Source organism: Stegodyphus dumicola, chromosome 1 (assembly GCF_044657685.1).
Source record: "Stegodyphus dumicola isolate Sdum_Otavi_A_Nest chromosome 1, ASM4465768v1".
In the NCBI taxonomy this organism is placed as follows: Eukaryota; Metazoa; Arthropoda; class Arachnida; order Araneae; family Eresidae; genus Stegodyphus; species Stegodyphus dumicola.
In genome coordinates, this window is record NC_140768.1 from 198,231,601 (window position 1) to 198,252,444 (window position 20,844).

Sequence of the window (20,844 nt, forward strand, 5' to 3'; positions counted from 1 at the left end):
CGTTCTCTGGAGAATTTGTTTCTTATTGATGAAATGTAAATGTTTGTTGATTTCACCAAATCTTCCATTATTTATTCATCAATAATTTGCAATAAACACTCAGTTGGATGTTTCAAATTTCTAAAGCTTTTCTTGACACTATATTGTGCGTCCGTGTCCGAACGTTTTTCGAGGGTAATTTTTTACTTCAAATCTATTCAAACATAAAAATTATATGATGTCAAAGAAGATCATGGGAATCATCATAATACTGGTCAGAAACAGTTTCGTGAGCACTTTCAGAAATATTATCGGACTCGGAATCGGAATCTTCAATTTCGCTATCAGCGAAGCGAGCGAGAAGAACCCGCAGTCGTTACTATTCTCGCTCGTACGCACTCATCTCAATGAATGGAAGTGAAACTTTAGTACACGCGCGGGGTAGCTACAATCCCGTTGCACATACCTTCCCCGAAAACACAAAAATCCCATGGACACTCCTTTGGACGACCACTTCCTAACCTTGATCTTGAAAGGTATATAAAGTACTAGAAAGGTCACGTACGACCTTCCCTTATTTTCTAAGAAAAGACTACACGTGGGGTGGATTTTACCCCAGCGCGTGTGCTGACGGGTTAACATAACTCAACCAAGAGAAGGTGCGCCTCATAACCACAGCTCTCAGGGTGATTAAATTGAAGTATTAAAATGTCGACAAAGAATGAAAAGTAGAGTTTGTGTTCTCATGATAAACCTACGATTGTGTTTGCTGAAGAAATGGCAAGCTTAACATCATCACAAATGCGCCTAATGCCTGGTGAAGACAGTATAAAAAGAACTCTTCGAAATAATAGAAGGCAGAACTATCCTAAAGAGCCAGCCAGCCTAGATGAACTAAAAATTGAAGGTAAGCACATTTTTTTCCCTTCTTTGCCTTTCATGCGAAATGACTCATATTTTATATGAAGAGAAAAGTTTTTTTTTTTTCTTTCATATCTTGAAAGTACTTTTATCTTTTAATTCAGAGTTTTTCAAACGGGAACCTCTTATATTTATTTGGAATGTTCTGCGGACTACCTTACTCTGGTTTCTTTCGAAAGCGACTTTTAGCAGTATACTTATATATTTAAAATACAATTTATTAAAATTGATTGATTTTTTATATTTGTATTAAATAATTGAATTAATCGAAGAAAATTTATATCTTTTTAATAATTCAAGGCTGCTAGATTTTAGATAATCTCTACTTTATTAACTAAAATTTAAATAAATGCTGGTATTCACATTAATAAGACGAATAAGCTTGCTGGTTCTATATGCATATTTTCTTGTTACTAAAAAAATTGTTTAGAAAAATCTCTAAGTACAGTTTTTCGCTTTGTTGATAGTAAAAAAAATTGTTTATCTTAATCGGGCACCAAACAATTTTTAGTTTGTTTAAATGACTACTAATTTTGCTCTTTTTTTAAACTTGCCTTTGAATTTCGGATTAGCATATCTTGGTTTTAGACACTTTTTTTTATGAGTTTCGTTGAATTTTAATGTACATAAAGTTCTATAGTTTATAATTCACATTTTGGCACTATGTATGTTTATGCTTTTTTTTTTTTCCAAGTGTTTCGAAAATATGTAGGGAAAATTCTGGTACATTTGAGATTCGAGGTTTCTTTTTTATATGAATTTTAAAGTCGATAATAAGAATTTCATGAACTCTTTTCACGGTTTTTGATCTCAAATGGACCAGGAAATCGAAACATATTAATCGACTTTTATGAAGCTTTAATTCATTTTCCCCTAATGTGTTCTGAATTGGAGTTTCAGTAAAAAGAGATTAAAATTTTTATTTGTGTAATTTTGTGTATTTTTCCTTTCGCATTTTTATTTTTCGAGATTGTTCTACCATGAATTCTCTCTTTAATCTATTAGTTCTGATACTATGTTATAACTCATATACGCGATTGCAATTATTATATTATAGAGGAACTATTTTACTTTTATTCCAATTTACTAATTAATTTAGATGCTTTAAGTTTATTGTACACTAAATCCTGCGGCTATAGCACAGGACGGGTTTTTTAAAAAATTTTTATTCAAATTTTTAGCCTATATTAGAGTTTCTATTAAAACATAGTTAAAAGTGCGTTTGCACAGTACCTACTTCAATAGAGAAACTTTGGAAATAAAATTCGTTTCTGATATAAACAATTGTAAATTTGGAACTCTTAACAAATATATAACATCAAAATTCTTTGTTTGAAATGATTTACTTAGTGAATAGTTTTGTGTTAAATACGTTAACTATATACAGAAAACGTTTAATTAAAAATATTGATAGAAAGTCGAAGTAAATTTGAAAAACTGTTATTCTTAGGGATTTTAAATTTATGTTTTATCTCTCCTCTATTAACCTCTGCTGTTTCAGGGCATATAGCATTTCATATTCATCTTTAAAAACACGCAAAAAAATTGCTATTAATGATCACAGAGATTTTATATTTTTTAATAAATATTTAAGTATACATTACTAACAATAAATACATACATTACAATTTTTAAATAAATAATTAAGTATACATTACATAATAAATAGTTAAGCATACATTACTTTTGCTTTATCATTTCTTTTTATCCATTAAACCATTTAGTAACATTTAGGAAAAATATGGATTTAGTCACATTACTTACAGCTATTAATTTTTTAATATTTATGATCTTTATTAATTTTATATTTTTTAATATTTATGATCTTTATTAATTTTATAATGCGAGACACAAATTAAAATAATTTTTCAATAACCGATATCATCTATTTTTAACAATTTTCTTCTTGACGTAAATTTAAGGTATTCAATCTCTACTATAAATTCTTTTAAGTTCCATAAATGGAAGAATTAAAAATCAAAGTTAAATTTCAAGAGTATTGTTAGAAATTTTTTAAATAATGTATTATTTAGAAACTATTAAAATAATGTAATGCCTTTCAACGATATTTTGCTTTCATACATTTGCAATGATACATTTGCAATTTGCTGCATGGTTGGTTTCCATTGCTTTACGAAGGCATCCATGCCCTTAGGTAGACAACTTTCGTAGCTTTGCATTAGTTAAATAACCTTATCAACAATAAACTGGGCCACGTTTCTTATAAGACGTTCAGCAAATGATCAATAAAATCTTTAGATTTAAATTGGGTATAACAGGTACAATTCATTTCGAGAACCTCTTAATTGGCCAGTCTGTCGCGTAATCCCTTCCTTGCTTAAATTACAAATAATTCTGAAATTTCTTTCTGTGTTTTTCAAGATTTGAATGCCATGCGTATTGTCAGTATACTTTTACATTCTATCTAAAACACTGAGTTTCTAAAACTTCCTAAAACATTCAGCATCTTAAAATCCATTGCACAAGCTGTATTTCACAAGCTTGTGCAATGAAAAATGTAAACGGTTGAAGCAAATGAAAATAAAAATATCAAACATATTGCACACATTGAAAATATTACATTATCTATCCATCTGCTAAATAAAGTAAGCTTATTTTTTGCTTGCTTTTTTTAGTTTTGGATTGAAATACATTCGTTCCTTAACGCTTAGAGGATAGTATATTTAATGAATTGAGCATACATATTCTGTTTCTAAATAAATCTATTCCTTTAGCAATGCAAAATTTTTGCCATCTCTTATGCAAAGCGTATTTGTAATAAATAGTTATTTATAAACGGAATAAACTTCAAATTCTTATTTTACGAAGAAAAAAGAAAAGAAAAAGCCATTCACGGATATATCAGAAGAATTCGTGATAAAATTTAATAGTTTATAGTACTTAATTATTAATCTATGCATGCCAGTTATGGCGATAGGTGCAAGAAACAAAGCGTCCACAGCTGTCCTTGGTTTCAAAACGTTCTTGAATAGAAATTCATATTTTTTGCTTTAAAACAAGGAACCATGCATAACAAATCAATTATGCATCTCTTTATTAGATTGTGTTACACATCAGAATATTCAGATAAAGATATTTGGTTTTTTTTTTTGAAGAGTTAAAATATGGATTTTTAAAAAATTGGGTTTAATGAAATTATTAGAACATTTTGCAGTAATAGCTTTCTTAACTAATGCAAGCAGTGAAGTGTGGCAGTCTGTGAAAAGCTGATGAACAAATTTTTAAACTGTCAAAAAATTATACCTAGTTTAAAGGTTGATCTGAGAAATGTTTAGAAAAGATGAACATTTTAAAAATTTAATCAAAGTATACAAATTTGTTGTACTAAAACAACTGAAACTCACATTGCCTAGTTAAGAGCGACTTAACCAGCCCACCAGCCGCTGGACACTGGTAGTTCGAATTGGATGATCTATCAGGAATGATCTATTTTTCCTCACTGTTTGAGATTTAGAATTTTCTCTTTGCAGTCTCCTTTTCCGTGTGGAAATTTCATAATATTCAAATAATTTACGTTCTTTATCTTCTTCATATTCTTTCTTAAGCTGAATGGAATACAATAATTGTAATACAGTACAAATACTGATGTATAAAATAATGAAGTTGATGTACTATAAAGTGTTTTTCATGTGTTTAGTAACATAAGTATGTAAAATTACCCAGGTTTTCTGAATTTAGACCATTGAATTATACATCATTTGCAGCTCATTCAGTTAGCGCTGAAAGTACTTAAGGTAGGGTAAGTCACGCTGTGGTATCACAGCAGTCGAAACAAGAGAGCAGTATAAATAAAATTTAAAAAAAAAAAAAAAAAAATGTGCAAATATAGAAGAAATGCGAAATTAGTGAAAAATATTTATGGTTACAACAGCAAAACGTAAATGAGTAGAAATGATGTATAAATACAAGTGTTGAAGTAATAGGCAAAATTTTAATGCTTGAGATTCTATTTGAACGGAATAAGAAAAAAAAGTACACCGTAGTTTAACACTTGTGCTGCGTTACTTATTATGTAATGTCACAACACTCCACAACACAGAATCGCAGTTAGATACTAGTCAAATGTGAGGGATGAAAAACAAGGTTAGAATTGATATTAAAATCACTATGTACCTTCTGTATCTGACTTGCTTGTCATACAGTTCTTGGCCCAGCTGTTCAGGTATACTTTACAAAATTTCGGATGAAGAATATGAAAAGTAAGTAGCATTCGAAGACGTAATGATTGGAATCTCTAATCCTGTCATAAGTGTAAATTTCACAATCTGTAATTTTGAAGGGCGTTCAATATGCCGCAGATGGGCCTATAATAAGACTTTCTGAGAAAAGTTTAAACTGCATTTGATAAATATTATCGAAAGTTAACAAATTTTGTGATGTATTGACATAGTTTGTTTAACTTTAGTGTAAGAAAGTGACTTTTTCCGAGGATACTTTAAGAGAATATTTTCTCTAGATATTTTTTCTTGAGATATATTTTCTGAATTTATTTCTTCCTATGGAAATTTTTTTACTAAACTCTTCGGAGACTTCTCCGAAGATAATAAATCTTTACTGATTTTTGGCACAGGAATATAAATTCTGCCATAAACTGATGAATTTTGTTTTCTTGCCATTTGAAAAGAAGCACACAGTAAGTGCGCGTTTCAGTTTGAGTCAATATTCTATAGCTAAACAGATTCCAGTTGATTAAATCTTGTCATTCGCCTGGAAGAATAGTATTTTTGGTTTGTTAGATGCACATCTTGGTTTAATGCTTAAAAAATTTAAAGAATGATAAAATATGAAATAAATTGAATTAAATGGGACTAAAGCAAAAATCTAATCGAACTATTTCGATACGTACTTTTAATTTACTTAGGACGACTAAAAGACAAAAAAACTAATTTTTTTTGTCTAGGGCAGTGCATTCCGCCTACCAAAAACAAAAGTCTGAAATATTAGGTATAAACAGTAGGGATACATTTTTAAGTTTTATACTTGAAAATATATCCCTACTGCTTCTACAGACGAGAGGAAGGGTAAACTTTCGAGATATCAAAGAGTAATCTTGGCATAATTATCTATATTTATATTCATCTAAACTAATTTAACATTATAGTTTGCATAGAAATCTAGTTGATTAAAAACAAATTAAAATATATTTTTTTGTTATCTTAAATAGGTAGTCGGACTGAAACTGCAGAACAACCTCCTAGGAGATTTCTGCTTTATGTCAATGAAAGCAGAGGTTCCAGAATCATTATTTACGCCACAGATGTAGGTCTGAATGAATTATCCAAATCAACAGTTTGGTACATGGATGGGACATCTGATGTCGTCCCAAAATTTTTTAATCAACTATATGTTATTAGAAGAGTTAGGAGAAAGGCCTGTTACAACTGTGTACGCACTTATGGAAAGACGAAATCAATCATCCTATGAAGAACTCCTGCAAGTATTGAATTATCCAAATCAACAGTTTGGTACATGGATGGGACATCTGATGTCGTCCCAAAATTTTTTAATCAACTATATGTTATTAGAAGAGTTAGGAGAAAGGGCTGTTACAACTGTGTACGCACTTATGGAAAGACGAAATCAATCATCCTATGAAGAACTCCTGCAAGTATTGATTACACATTGTTATGAAAACAACATAAGTTTAAATCCCAGGAGAATTATTTTAGACTTTGAAATCGCAATGATGAAAGCGATCAGAATATGTTTCGGGGAGACTGTTCAGCAACAAGGTTGTTTTTACCATTTAACACAATGTACATGGCGCAAAATACAAAAACTTGGACTTGCGTTGTTATATAAAAATAATGATGAATTTAAGCATTTCTGTGGAATGCTAGATGGGCTGGCATTCTTGCCAACTCATCGGATATCGGAAGGGTTAGCATATTTGAAATCCATTGCGCCTACGGAAGCGCTTGATCTTCTTCTGTATTTTAGTGAAACATGCGTTGAAGGAACGTACCGTCGTGTGAATAGAAACCATGGCGGTCGTTCCGAGAATACATTATCACTAACCTTGCAGAGAATTCCGCCCCGTTTCCCACCAGAATATTAGAGTGTATATGAAGCGACTGTAAATAAAGAATCGAAAGCAAACAATTTTTGTGAAGGATGGAACCTAAAAATTAAAAATTTAGCTTCCGAATGCTATCACGTAAATTTTTATAGAATGATCTCCGCATTAAAGTCGGATGAAACATCAGTTCATTACAGCATCATACGAAGTCTCACTGGAGAATGCCCGCCAATGAGAAAAAATAAGAAAAGAGAGGTTTTGCAGACTCGTTTAGGAAATCTTTTAACGGATTTCAGAAGTGGAATTAAATCACTTCAGGAATTTTTAATCGGGATAGGTTACAATATTCGTTTGAATAATGGGATTTAAACTGAAAGGTAGTGTTATTAATTTTATTTATTGTGAATTTAATGTGTTGATAAATTTAATGGTAAATTGATAATGAATGATATTTATAATTTTTTGCAATAAAATATTTTAAAATGATTAAAAATCTTATTTGTTATAATTTTCTGAATTCAATACTTCTTTTTTGATATATGAAATTATAAGTTATATTCACAACTAAATTATTTATTCATAGGCAGTATCTGGTAATAAGAACTAATTACTGTAGACGAAAATTTATTTTATATTTCTATTTATTCAAACCACGTTAGCTGCTAGTACATTCTTCTTCTATTGTGGTTTGTATGCCTAAATAGCTATGGTATTGCTCATTTCTATAACAGTTTTTTTCCCTCGTAAAATTTAGTATAATGTACCTGAAAATTTATTCAACAATGTGCTGAATAACGTTATTATATGGAAATATTAAACAAATATTCACATTTGGATAAATCAAAATACTATGTTTTTGCTTTCGAAAATATCAAAATATGCATTGTTAAACATACTTAAACATGAAGTTTATGTAGTCGGCAAATCACCAGTTACTAGATGAAAATATTCGAATTTTTATCCAAACATGAACATTCATTATTCTAAATGGATATTCAGGAGTTTTCTAAATTAAAAGTTTTTTCTAAATAAGTAAGAAAATAATTATATTAATGCTTGTAAAATGAGATAAAACTTAAATCTTAGACTAGCGTTTAAATTTTGTTTGGAAAACGTTCTGTGCATTTAAAAAGAATCTGATGCAAATCAAAGATTTTAATAGCTTATTTTGTGCACTGGAAATGCAACAGTTACTCTATATTTCTTTGAAATGCATACAATTTTACTACTAAACTCAGACCTTTCTCGTTTAAGTTTGGCCTGTTTTTAAAGTAGCATTTTTCTTACAAAATTCATCACACGCTGAGATATAGAGCCAGTCAGGCTTACCATAAAAAATCCATAAAACTCTGTCTATTACAGAAAGAAATAAAATATAAGGCTTTTGAAATGCAAAGGAATTCACGTAGAAAAAATATAATGCAATGGAATTAGATTTAATTTAAGAAAGAAAGACACAATAAATTATTTAATTATATTAACAATGCAGTGCAGATGCAACAATAGACTACGAAAAAGCAATTAATTTCAGTACAGTAACATTATAATTAACTTAAGTATTAATGGTAACAAAAGTTTAAATTAATTACAGTACAATGTGTAATAATAAAATAAAGGTAACGTGTTCAATCAACGAGCACCAATTCTATTTATGTGTACAAAATAATTCATTTATACTTTTAAAATTATCACTGCAGAAAAAAAACAAGTTTTATACTGTTTTATGTTTAAGCAATACTCGCTCTTAGCGGAATTAATGTGTAACGTGTATACGAGCCAGTTTCCCTTAGAAAGTCCTCCACGAAAGGCATCCCTCCCCTTAGGCAGATAGCCCTAGTGTGCTTTGCCATAATTAAATACACCACACCACACCTTAGCGGAATTATAAAATTCGACTATTTTATTAAGTTCTGATTTACTAAGTTTCTAAGCTGATTTACTAAGACTTGGAATGATGATCAAGGCCGGCGCTAGACGTTTTGCCGCACGGTGTCTGCTTTACAACTTCAAAATTCTGCCGCCCAGCTCTTTCCAAAGTTCTAAAAATTTTGCGTTCTCTCAATTCTGCCGCCCGATGCGGCCGCACCGATTGCATATGCTCTGGCACCGGCCCTGATGATACTAAAAATGACTAGGAAACGATAATTCAGATAATACTTATTATCTGAATTGTCATTTCCTCATAAACATGGTGCTTATTAAAAATTACAGATGTTTTAATTAATAAAAACCTTAAAAACTGGTTGTTAGTAGCTTTAACTTTGACTCCAGCCAAAAGATAGGAAGTTTCCTTGTCAGCTCTTTTTGAGTCCTTTTCTAATACTGCTAAAATTCTGCATGATATTTGTTTTAGAACTGCTAACAAAATTTTAAATACAAAAGTTATACTGCAATTTTAAGTCTGAAAAGTAATTAATTCAAACTTGAAAGCTCTTGAAACATAGAACTTGAGCTCAAAACAATAAGAACAGAATTTTGCATTCATTTTTTTAATTATACGATTGTTGCTTCATTGATAACAATGTTATAAATAGTTCATTTAGAATTACACTACAATTGCTGCTTTTATCTCCAAAGTCATAATAAAGTTTTCTCATAAATAGGAAAGTGACTGTTTTCAACAGTTTTCACCTCTTCGTCAAGAAACATTTCTTTTACGATCCTAATTAAAAATTACAGAACATAATCTATCTCACAAAATTTGCTAAAACAAATTCTTTCGCATTAATTTTGAATTTTATTTAACTAAAATTTATTCAATATTTCGAGATCTGGATAATCAAATTATCGGTATCATTCTAAAGCTGCAAAATGTAATTAAGAAGCTCAGCTTCGTTTTTAATGATTCATTTTACCACGCCATTGGGGGAAAAAAAAATAGCTGAGTTTTCAGATTTTCAATTACGTCCAAAGGGCGTTTTTTTAATGTTTTGTGTGTTACCTTTATTTATTAAATATCATGATCTTTGCACTTAAACCATAAAATTCAGTTCAATAGCAATGTCGCAGAATATCTTTAGAATTTCCGATTTTTTCCCCCCGTAGAGTGCTGCTATTGCTCCCTTTTAAATCGTTGAGTTTGTTACTCAAAAATTCGTTAAACTTTTACAAAATATGACATCGATAATAAATCAAATTCCAAATTTCAAATTTGGTCTTCCGCATGCCCATATTCGTAGGAGGATTACGTCATTCAAAATTCGATGGCTCTATGTACCGTTGTTTTATCACAATGCGAGAAATATACATACATTTATGCAGATTTTTCATTATTTAAAGGAAAATCTGAAAGCTTTTATATTTCATATTGCGCCCAAAAGGATTTTTTTAGCGTTTTGTGTGGTACCTTTATTTATTAAATATAATGTTCTTCGCGCTTTACCATAAAATTCAATTCTACAGCAATATCACAAAATATTTAAAAAGCGCAAAATTTAAGAATTTCCGATACACAGTTTCGGGCGCTGAAGATAGATTTCTTTTTTCGTACAGTGTTCCCGTTGCAGGCTTTTAAATCGATCAGTTTGTTAATTAAAAAATTCGTTAAAGTTTTACAAAATTGGGAATAGCTAATAAAACAAATTCCTAATTCGGAATTTCAAGTGCTCATGTTTGGTTGGAGTATTACGTTATTCAAAATTGGATGGCTCTAGGTACTGATGTTTTTTAAAAATGCGGAAACATTCATGCATTTATGCAGAATCTTCATTATTTAGTTTCTTTAAATATAATGCATGGCAATAATATTTTGTAGCAACAGTTTGAAAAGTGAATCAACGCAGAAAGTGAAACCACGCAAAATGTCGTTTTGAGACTGATAGCCCTTTGGGCTAAAAATAAAAATGTTAAATTAGCAAGTTAAAAATCGGAAATAGAAATATTTAACCGATAAGAAAGTCAGAACTCCTTACTACCTCGCTCGAAAAATGCAATTTTGAATAAAATGATAATTTTGCTTCTTTATTAAATTATTCTTATAACAAGGCTTGCATGAATGGATTATATTCTACTACAAGAAATTTTTTCATACCAATAAATTGCCACAGTTAGGGACAGAAAGTACAGTAAACCCTTTCTAAGATGACCACAGGTTCATAAGATTTTGGGCTTTTGCGAATTAGAGAAATTCTAGCTCTCAGAAATACTGATCATCATAGGAAGATAATCACCAGAAGAAAGTTCACTGTTCACATTCTGAAGTGCATTATTCTATAAATGAAAGTACATTAAGCCGATTCGATTGCGTGTATGGCCGTATCTATTTATATATAGGAAAAATTTTAATATAAAATAAATATTGTGTAAAATATATGTTACCGTTAAAGCGTATAATTAAGTTATTTCCTCGAATAAGTAAGTATTTGGCGGGGGGAAAACTAGCCAAGCCGGTTTAGCTAATTATTTTAAAATAACTATATTAATTAGTACAGAATATAATATTCTATAAACTAACTAATGATAAATGCCGCCCAGACGGTGTAGTGGTTAGGGAAGCCAACTGCGATACCTAACGGCTTGAGTTCGAATCCAGGGGAAGGCATAGTTCTAATTGTCCGTCCCTTCATAGGAGGCAAAGATGGCCCACCTATCAGGTGACTGCATAATAAAGTGACAACTGCTTCTGGTGAAGTCGAAGTCGGCTGAGGGACCAACATTCATATTTAAAAAATAATAACAAACAAAAATCTCAAATGTTGCAGGTTTTAAACTACGTCCAAAGAGGGCGTTTTTTTTTTTTTTTTTTAACGTTTTGTGTGCTACATTTATTTATTAAATAGCAATGTCGCAAAAGAATTTTAAAAAGAGCATATCTTTAGAAGAATTTCCGATACACAGTTCCGCGTGCTGGAGATAATTTTTTTTCGTATAGTGTTGCCATTACTCGCTTTTAAATCGTTGAGTTTGTTAATCAAAAACTCGTTAAACTTCTACAAAATATGAAATAGATAATAAAACAAATTTCAAATTTTTGCTTCCAGATGCCCATATTCGCAGGAGGATTACGTCATTCAAAATTCGATGGCTCTATGTACCGTTGTTTTATCACAATGCGAGAAATATGCATATATTTATGCAGATTTTTCATTATTTAATTTCTTCGAATATAATGCAGGACTCTAACATTTGGTAGCAACAGTTTGAAAAGAGATTCGCCGTTTATAGTGATTCAACGCAAAATCGCAAAACGAAAAGAATAGTCCTCCAGGATTTAAAAAAAAAAAAAAAAAACCCACCTAATGATAAACCGTTAAAGTGGAAAAAAAATGACACTATAAAATATCTGTCGTTTTATTAATTAACTGATGATAAACCGTTAGTGTTTAGAAAATTATATTCCATATTACGGATAGCTTATAATAACGGAATGCATAATATAATATTATTGCTAGATTCGTTAAACCGTAATAAAAAATAACAGACTATACTACGCCGATAGTTCTGTTTAAATTTTTACACCTTATCAAATTATTAAGCTATTTAGTCCTGCAAACAAGCAACTTTCACGTGCCGTCTTTACTGACAATTCGTCATTTATCAACACTTTACTGTGAACAAACTGTTGGTTTCCAGTTAGGGATGGATGAAGTTTAGTTTAAAGACCGACAATCATTGGTATTAACAGAGGAAAAACATTGGCTTCCCATGAATTCTTTCCTTCCGGGTGACGTGGACCGGTTTCCTAAATGAAACTGATGAAACAAACTCGGGGGAGAACATATGATTTTCTCGCAGGCAAGTTGGGAAAACCTGCTATCGAAATGAGCTGCAGCTAACTCAACGCTTACCCTTAACACCTCCCTCAAGAGAGCCCGCTATAACCCTGCGGGTTAAATTAGAATTTGGCAGTTTTCCCCAACTCCGTTTGGCGACATTTTAGAGTTCCTTTTTTTTTCGTTCCTTATTTTCCGGGGACATTCTTTCCGTTTCCCTTTTTTTCGGGTGACATTTTTTCCGCACACCCCTTGAAAGAACGGTAGTGGTGCTTACTGGATAAAATTGTATCTCCCATTAAGGCTTTTATTTATGGGATCGACATTCCACATAGATACTGCATATGATCGACAAGGCATAACGTCGACACACGTAAAGACGACATTGACATACGAACGATAGTTGTCAGCATAAACGACATGGTAAAAAAGAAATTTTAATAATGGTATAATAGTAAATAAAAGAATTAGTGCACATTTTTTATGTACACAGAAACTTCACAGGCATACAGTCGACACCACATACAGTTTGCCTATATATAATCGGTATTTTCATAATAGCCAACCGTGTGTAACCAAGAAAATAAGAATTTGATAAAATTAGCAATTTTCAGGGTAATTGCATAAGATCGACCAACGATGCAAATCGAAACCGGTTATTGAGCTGTTGTTTTAATCGTACACATTACCGATCGTGGGCGTCATTTTCGTCGTTACGAAAGAAAGATTTGAAATATTAGAGGGAACTATTATGTGTCCACAAGAGAGAACATTTTTCGTTTATTTACCAGTTGTAAAAGTGGGCCACCTGTAACCGAGAGCTGAAATCTGGTAGTTCAGCCTGAATCAATCCCTGCGAATGAGCTGGTTGTATAGATATTTTCAAGGTTTTGTCTTAAGTGTAATGTATACAAGCCAGCAGCTGCTCTCTGAAAGTCCCCCATAATGCAACCCTCCCCTAAAGCAGACCTCTCGCGATTCTCTAATAAACATACTAGAGTCCAAAGAGGCTTTGCCCCTGAAGGACTATTGTTTTCGTTTTGCGATTTTGCGTTGAATCACTATAAATGTCCGTTTCTCATTTTAAAAATGTTGCCAGCAAATGTTAAGAGTCCTGCATTATATTTGAAGAAATTAAATAATGAAAAATCTGCATAAATGTATGTATATTTCTCGCATTGTGATAAGAGCCATCGAAATTTGAATGATGTAATCATCTTACGAATATGAGCATGTGGAAGACCAAATTTGAAATTTGGAATTTGTTTTATTATCGATGTCATATTTTGTAAAAGTTTAACGAATTTTTGAGTAACAAACTCAACGATTTAAAAGGGAGCAATAGCAGCACTCTACGGGGGGAAAAAATCGGAAATTCTAAAGATATGCTGCGACATTGCTATTGAACTGAATTTTATGGTTTAAGTGCAAAGAACATGATATTTAATAAATAAAGGTTACACACAAAACGTTAAAAAAACACCCCTTTGGACGTAATTTAAAATCTGAAAACTTTCAGAATTTTTTTTTCCCCCAATGGCGTGGTAAAATGAATCATTAAAACCGAAGCTGAGCTTCTTAATATCATTTTGAAGCTTTAGAATGATACCGCTAATTTGATTATCCAGAACTCGAAATATTGAATAAATTTGAGTTAAATAAAATTGAAAATTAATGCCAAAGAATTTGTTTTAGCAAATTTCATAGGTGTTTTCAGTTATAAACTATATTTTTTCTTTCTGCGTTTGTTGAGAGAGAAACAGGTTATGTTCTGCTGGTTTGTAATTTTTAATTAGGATCGTAACAAAAATGTGTCTTGACGAAGAGGTGAAAACTGTTGAAAAAAGTCAATTTTCTATTTTTGAGAAAACTTTATTAGCACTTTGGAGATTAAAAAGTACATATAAATATTATATTTCTCATTTTTCATGTTTTAAATAATTAGCAAGAAATATTGATTCGAATGCAGCAATTGTAGTTGTAATTCTAAATGAACTATTTATAGCATTGTTATCAATGGAGCAACAATCGTATAATTAAAAAAATTAATGCAAAATTCTATTCTTATTGTTTTAAGCTCAAGTTCTATGTTTCAAAAGCTTTCAAGTCTGAATTAATTATTTTTCAGACTTAAAATTCTTGTATAACTTTTGTATTTCAAATTTTCTTAGCAGTTCTAAAACAAATATCATGCAGAATTTTAGCAGTATTAATAAAGCACTCAAAAAGAGCTGATAAGGAAACTTCCGCCTATCTTTTGGGTTTTTTAATTGTTGAAGGGTATGGAGTCAAAATTAAAGCTACTAACAACCAGTTTTGAAGGTTGTCATTGCTTAAAGCATTTGTAAATTTTAATAAGCGTCATGTTTATGAGGAAATGAGAATTCAGATAATAAGTATAATAACGACCACTGGTAAGACAAGATTCATGATGCGAAACTTAGCTGAAAATATTTTAGTCCTATCTATTTTCATGGTTTAAAATTTTAGCTATTTATGGTGGAATATTTTTAATTATAAAGCATTCGTGGCAGTTATTATTTATGAATGAAATAAATCATAATAAGCAGATTTCGTAGCATTCCCCGCTCTTGTATTTGAATACAAATACGAAGTGTTGCATTAGGTAAATATTTGATTAAACGTATAATTTACAACTAAGTGAGAACATATGAATCAAAAGTAATGTTATACAATGTCGCTTCTTAGAAATTGTAAGTAGAACAGAATGATTTCTGAAAAATCAATCGAATTTTAAGTTATTCTGAAAATGTTTTCTACAACAAAATTTACTTGACAGAGCCATCGCATAAATGCTGCTTATTATTAAATCGTCATTTTGAGGAGCTGGATTAGAATTTCATGTTTCTTTTTCATCAGTGGCATTTTGTTGTTCACCTTATGTCATTTGGTGATCAAAATATTTGGATCGAGTTTAGACTTTTCGGCAAATATTCAGTGATTGCTATAAAACCTGGCCAGAGAACGGGTGACCACTAGAGAGGAAAAAATAAGCAATGAAAAGAGTCACACTGGCAAAACTTATTATTACATACACCCCTTAGAATAATTAGAACTGATTCATAGGAATTTAGCAAAACTACGCTACAGTAACATATCATTCATAAAAGTATATAGCCTTCTTGACGTGCTTTCGTGGAGTAGTGGTCTGTACGCTGGGCGTGTATTCCAGAGCTCCGCGGTTCGATTCCCGGCGAGGGCGTTGCTCATTTTTCAAGTCTCCTGCTTCCATAAAACATCGAATGTCTCTACAATGTAAGTAAAGAAATATTCGACATAACAGACATTTAACGTTTTCTTATAATATAAATTTTGAGTGGGAACAGTTTTACATTGAGCTGGAAATACATTTATGTATTCTTCAGTACAAGTTTAATTAATTCAACTAATTATTTATGTATACTGAAAATTGATTTTTCATTTTATGTAAAATTTATCTGGCGAAATTGAATTTAGAAATTTTCTACATTGGCTATAATTTTCTTCCTTCTGCAGAGATTGGTATATAAACGAGACATATTTTGTCGAATGCCATAGCACAGTGTCCATTTATTTATACGATGTTCCCATCATCGCATTTTTTGCGATCCTTTTGTGTTAATATATTAAAAAATTTAAAGTGCTATTACGTAAATTACAGTATTATATGTTACATGAAGGGGATTAAATTGAATCCAAATTCAAAATATTTACATTTCTTTTCACTCATATTTCTAGCAATTTTATTTTCATAGGGAAAGTTACCAAACACTGATGATATGATAAGATTGACAGTCATTTGTGTTCTATATTCTTAAGCAGAATACACAAGGCAGCTCATCAAGCGCTCCAGCGATCGCTTAACACTGATAGTTCGACAGGGGCTCAAATCCCAGCAAACAAGCTGGTTGCAAGATAATTTAGTTATTTCTTCATGTGTAAGGTAAATACAATCAAGTTTCCTTTTCTCATACTTCGTGAAAACCTCCACGAAGGCATCCCTTCTCTTAGACAGTCAGTTCACGTGCTTTGCCATGATTCAAATAATCAAAGAAGAAATGAGGATAAAATGCAGTAGATACTAGATATTCAAGGGATAGAACAATTAATAATAGATCTAGAAGAGCATTTTTGAAATAATTTCTTGAGTATCAATTCCGGGGAGTTCTAAATCACCGAGAGTTCTTAAATGTTAAATAATTTCAGTGCCTTTAATTGAGTCTGAAAATTGGAATGATGGAGTTGAATTTTTTGAATTTTAAAATTTGCAATTTGCTAGGAAAGACGAATCTTCAAGTGCTTGCAACAATTTTAAAAATTCAAAATTTTCGAATCTATGGGCGACGTGCGTGATTAATTACATCAAATGCTTCTAATAATTTTTATAACTAATTTAGAGTTTAACATAAAAACTCTAAAATTGAGGGGACTGTAAATAATCTAAAGATATTTAGAAATACAACAAGATTTGACAGTTGAGGAAAATTGAAAAATACACTAATTATCATAAAAGATGAACAGAAAATAATTATAATGTAAGAAACAATAATTTTCTCCTTTCTTTTTGTTTATTTTCACAATTTAAAAAAAAAATGATATAAATCTAAAATTTGGTTACTTAGGGAAATTACTATAAATTAAGCATAAAACAAATCAGTGCGAGAGTGGTTTTGCACACGAACTGAGACTGCAACACATTTCAACCAGTTTTAACTAGCTTCAGATGTTAAAAAGCTCAATAATTAAGATCTTTTTATTGTAAATGCACAAAGTTTAAACCTTGGCATAAAATTAAATAACTTGGGCATTTAAAGCCCGTATATTGGAAATTATCATGATTAAGAATTTTTAAACTTTTGCAATAGCAAACGTACAAAATAATGATCAACAATTGATTCAAGGCTTTCATACGAATACAATAATTCGAATGGAATGTAAAAGATTATTACTATTCTAATTTATAGTGAAAGTTATTACACGACCTTGAAAAATCAATATTATAATTTATAAGGCAGACATGTAACTGAAATTATTAAATGCCACAAAAATGCAATTATAATGAGTCTTTTCTAATGCGACCACTAACGGCGGCTTCAAGCGATTTTTAGGCCACTTATACAGATGGTTGCATTAGAGAGGCAAATGTATAAAAGCCTCTTTATTTATGTTGTAGGAAACACTTTTAGAGTTCGCCGTCATGAGATTCTCTGTACTTATATGTAAAACAGTTACAAATAATACGTCTTACTAAAACGATCTGACATATTTAAGCTTCTAAAATTATGTCAAAAATTTAGAAAAGGAAATCTAACAGAAGAAAATCCTGATTTGGTTAATTTAAAGCAGTTAACACAGTTTATGATAAATAAAACATTAATTAAAGCATCACAGGCTTCAGTATGAGAAAAGATTACCATGATCATCAAATCAGATTATTTAGGTTACGGCAAAGTACCATCATAGATTATCTGTCGAAGTGGATATGGATGCCTTCATGGAGGACTGTTTATAGTGAGGAGTTGATACAAAAATTATTTCATAAGTCTGATAGAAACTGACTGGTATTTATGTTAGACATGGAGAAAAACACGAAAATTTCCTGGTAAGCAGCACATCCGCCATGGTTTGAACGCCAGTCGAACTACCAATATTCAACGATTTTTACCTCTCGGCTGCTAGTGGTCAAAGGTCATTAAAGTTATTCTCTGAATTTCAAAGTTATCGGTCTATGCTTTAATACACAATTATTTATGCTCAGATTTTTGGAAACAAGAGATAAATTAAAAATTGGAATTCTAGATAACCAAGTTAAATAATTAAATTTATTTAATTTTCCGTTTTGATACGTTTTACGTTATGAATACGAAAAGCTCCCACGTATGACTTATTTGGAGCTCAATTTGGAGAGTAGAATGAATAAGCTTCCTTAATTTTGTTTGGTTTACTTGACTATAACAAAGCACACGAAAGGTATCTGCCTAAGAGAATGGTTGCCTTCGTGGAGGGCTTCCTAAGGAAAACTAGCTCTTAACCACGTTATATAGGGGAAAAACCACGAAAAGCTGCTTTGCTAGGAATCGAACCCAGATCTAACAACCAGAGTATTCAGCAACTTAACCGCTCGGCCGCTTTTAAGTTTCCATAAGCTTTACACGTAATTGTAATTAATATAACTACTATGAGTAAAAATCCTTTCTAAGATATCCATCCATGTTTCAGCCTATTAGCGGGGGTTTACAAAGGGGCGTATTTTTAACGTTTTATGTGTTACTTTTATTTATAAATATCGTGTTTTTCGCACTTAAACAAAAAAATTCTATTCAACAGCAATATCGGCCCACCTGCGGCCGAGCGGTAAAGATGCTGAACACTGGTAGTTCGGTCCGAGGTTCCAATCCCGCGAACGGGCTGGCTGCATCGGCACTTTCATGGTTTTCCCCATGTGTAATATGTATACGAGCCAGTTTCCCTTAAAAAGATCTCCACGAAGGCATCCCTCCCTTTAGGTAGATAGCCCTCGTGCGCTTTGCCACAATTGAATAATCCTAATCCCTCCATGTTTCTAGTTGATTTTTGGTATTCTGTGAAGATCATCACCTTAGAAAGATGATATTCAGTGCAAGTGTTTGTTTATACCTATGGAAATGCCGGTCACTTTTGGAAGTGATCGTCTTAGGGTGATGGTCGCCTATCGTTTATGGGCTACTAGATGGTCCGGCTCTGAGTGGATTACGCATTGGTGCATTGTAAAATCCTCTTTAAAACGATCATCCACGTTTCTAATTATTTTGGTCTTTGGTGGAAGTGGTCGTCTTAAAGAGATAATGCTCGGCACAAGTGTTAATTTCTACTCTGGGAAATACTTTTGGAAGAGGTCGATATAAGAGGGTTCATTGCATATTAAAAGTTTAAATCCAGATCACGTGGTTATAGGATCCATTTTAATTAGATTTTAAAATTTTAGTAAAATAAAAAATCTGAAAGGTTTCAGATTTTAAATTACGTCCAAAGGGGCCTTTTTTTAACATTTTGTGTGTTACCTTTATTTATTAAATATCATGTTCTTCACACTTAAACCATAAAATTCAGTTTAAGAACAGTATCGCAAAATAATTTTAAATTGAGTCCATTTTTAGAATTTCCAATTCACAGTCTCACCGCGCTGGAGATAAAAATGCCTTTTCTGTCCAACGCTGCCATGGCTCGCTTTGAAATTCTTGAGTTTTTTAATCAAAAATTCGTTAACGTTTTACAAAATGTAAAATCGATAATAAAACAAATTCGAAATTTCAAATTTAGGCTTCTAATTGAAGAATTGGGCTTCCAAATCCTTCCATATTCGCAGTAGGATTACGTCATTCGAAACTCGATGGCTCTAGGTACCGTTGTTTTATCACAATATTTGGTGGCAAAAGTTTGAAAAGTGAAACGGACATTCAGATTGATTGGACGCAAAATGAAAACAATAGTCCCTCAGGAACTAATAATTTTGAAATAAACCTCTTAATTTTAATAACTGTGGTATTCTTGTTTTCAAACTTAAGTGCAAAATTAAACAATTTTTTCTTGTGCAGATACGTTACTTAATCAAATGAGACAAAAATTATGCGAAAATTAATTAGCTAAAAAATTTAGTCCTATTCTTATCGCAAACCGTAACTTGAAATTGCATCTACAACTGTTTCTTATACCAAAGCTCAGGATGAATTAGTTTTCTGTTGTGCGTCAATAAATGTTTCACTAAACTTAAGGCTGTAACTACATGCGGTGCGAGGAGAGTAATTACTAAAGACCTGACAATGACCGACGCTGGACAACCCGCCTTCTCCGCTGGCTTCCATCGCGAAAGGTTTTCCCGCTAAATACCCCTCTATTTTTAACCTTAACAAAGAATCCAGCAGCTAGCAAATCTTTTTGCTTCTATTCGCACATGTTTCCGGTTATCCGAAGTTACGGTTGTTGAGATAAAACTTTTATCACCCAGCTTGGCGATCTTTGTAAACATGCCTTATAGTTCCCATTGCAAACGAAGGGTGACATTTTTTCCGTTCCTTATTTTCCGGGGACATTCTTTCCGTTTCCCTTTTTTCCAGGTGACATTTTTTCCTACAACCGGTTTTCGTAGTTTTCTTCATTATAATGTGAATGAAATATCCTTTACGAATATATCGTTTTTCTTAAGTGGATAACGTT

The 20,844-nt window shown here is 31.6% G+C and overlaps 1 protein-coding gene across 1 annotated transcript; it reads left to right on the forward strand.

The window, feature by feature from the left end:
* The first annotated feature begins 444 nt into the window (after window positions 1–444).
* On the forward strand, window positions 445–7,427 carry LOC118200265 (uncharacterized). The gene is made up of 2 exons (XM_085811581.1): window positions 445–886; window positions 6,086–7,427. Exons 1-2 carry the CDS (start codon window positions 757–759, stop codon window positions 6,343–6,345), a joined length of 390 nt encoding a protein of 129 aa, XP_085667707.1. The 5' UTR covers window positions 445–756; the 3' UTR covers window positions 6,346–7,427.
* The last annotated feature ends 13,417 nt before the right edge of the window (window positions 7,428–20,844 follow it).

Coding starts and splice junctions, on each gene's coding strand:
- LOC118200265 (XM_085811581.1), top strand. CDS start 757: ATGGCAAGCTTAACATCATCACAAATGCGCCTAATGCCTGGTGAAGAC. Junction 887..6,085: donor AGATGAACTAAAAATTGAAG/GTAAGCACATTT, acceptor TATCTTAAATAG/GTAGTCGGACTGAAACTGCA.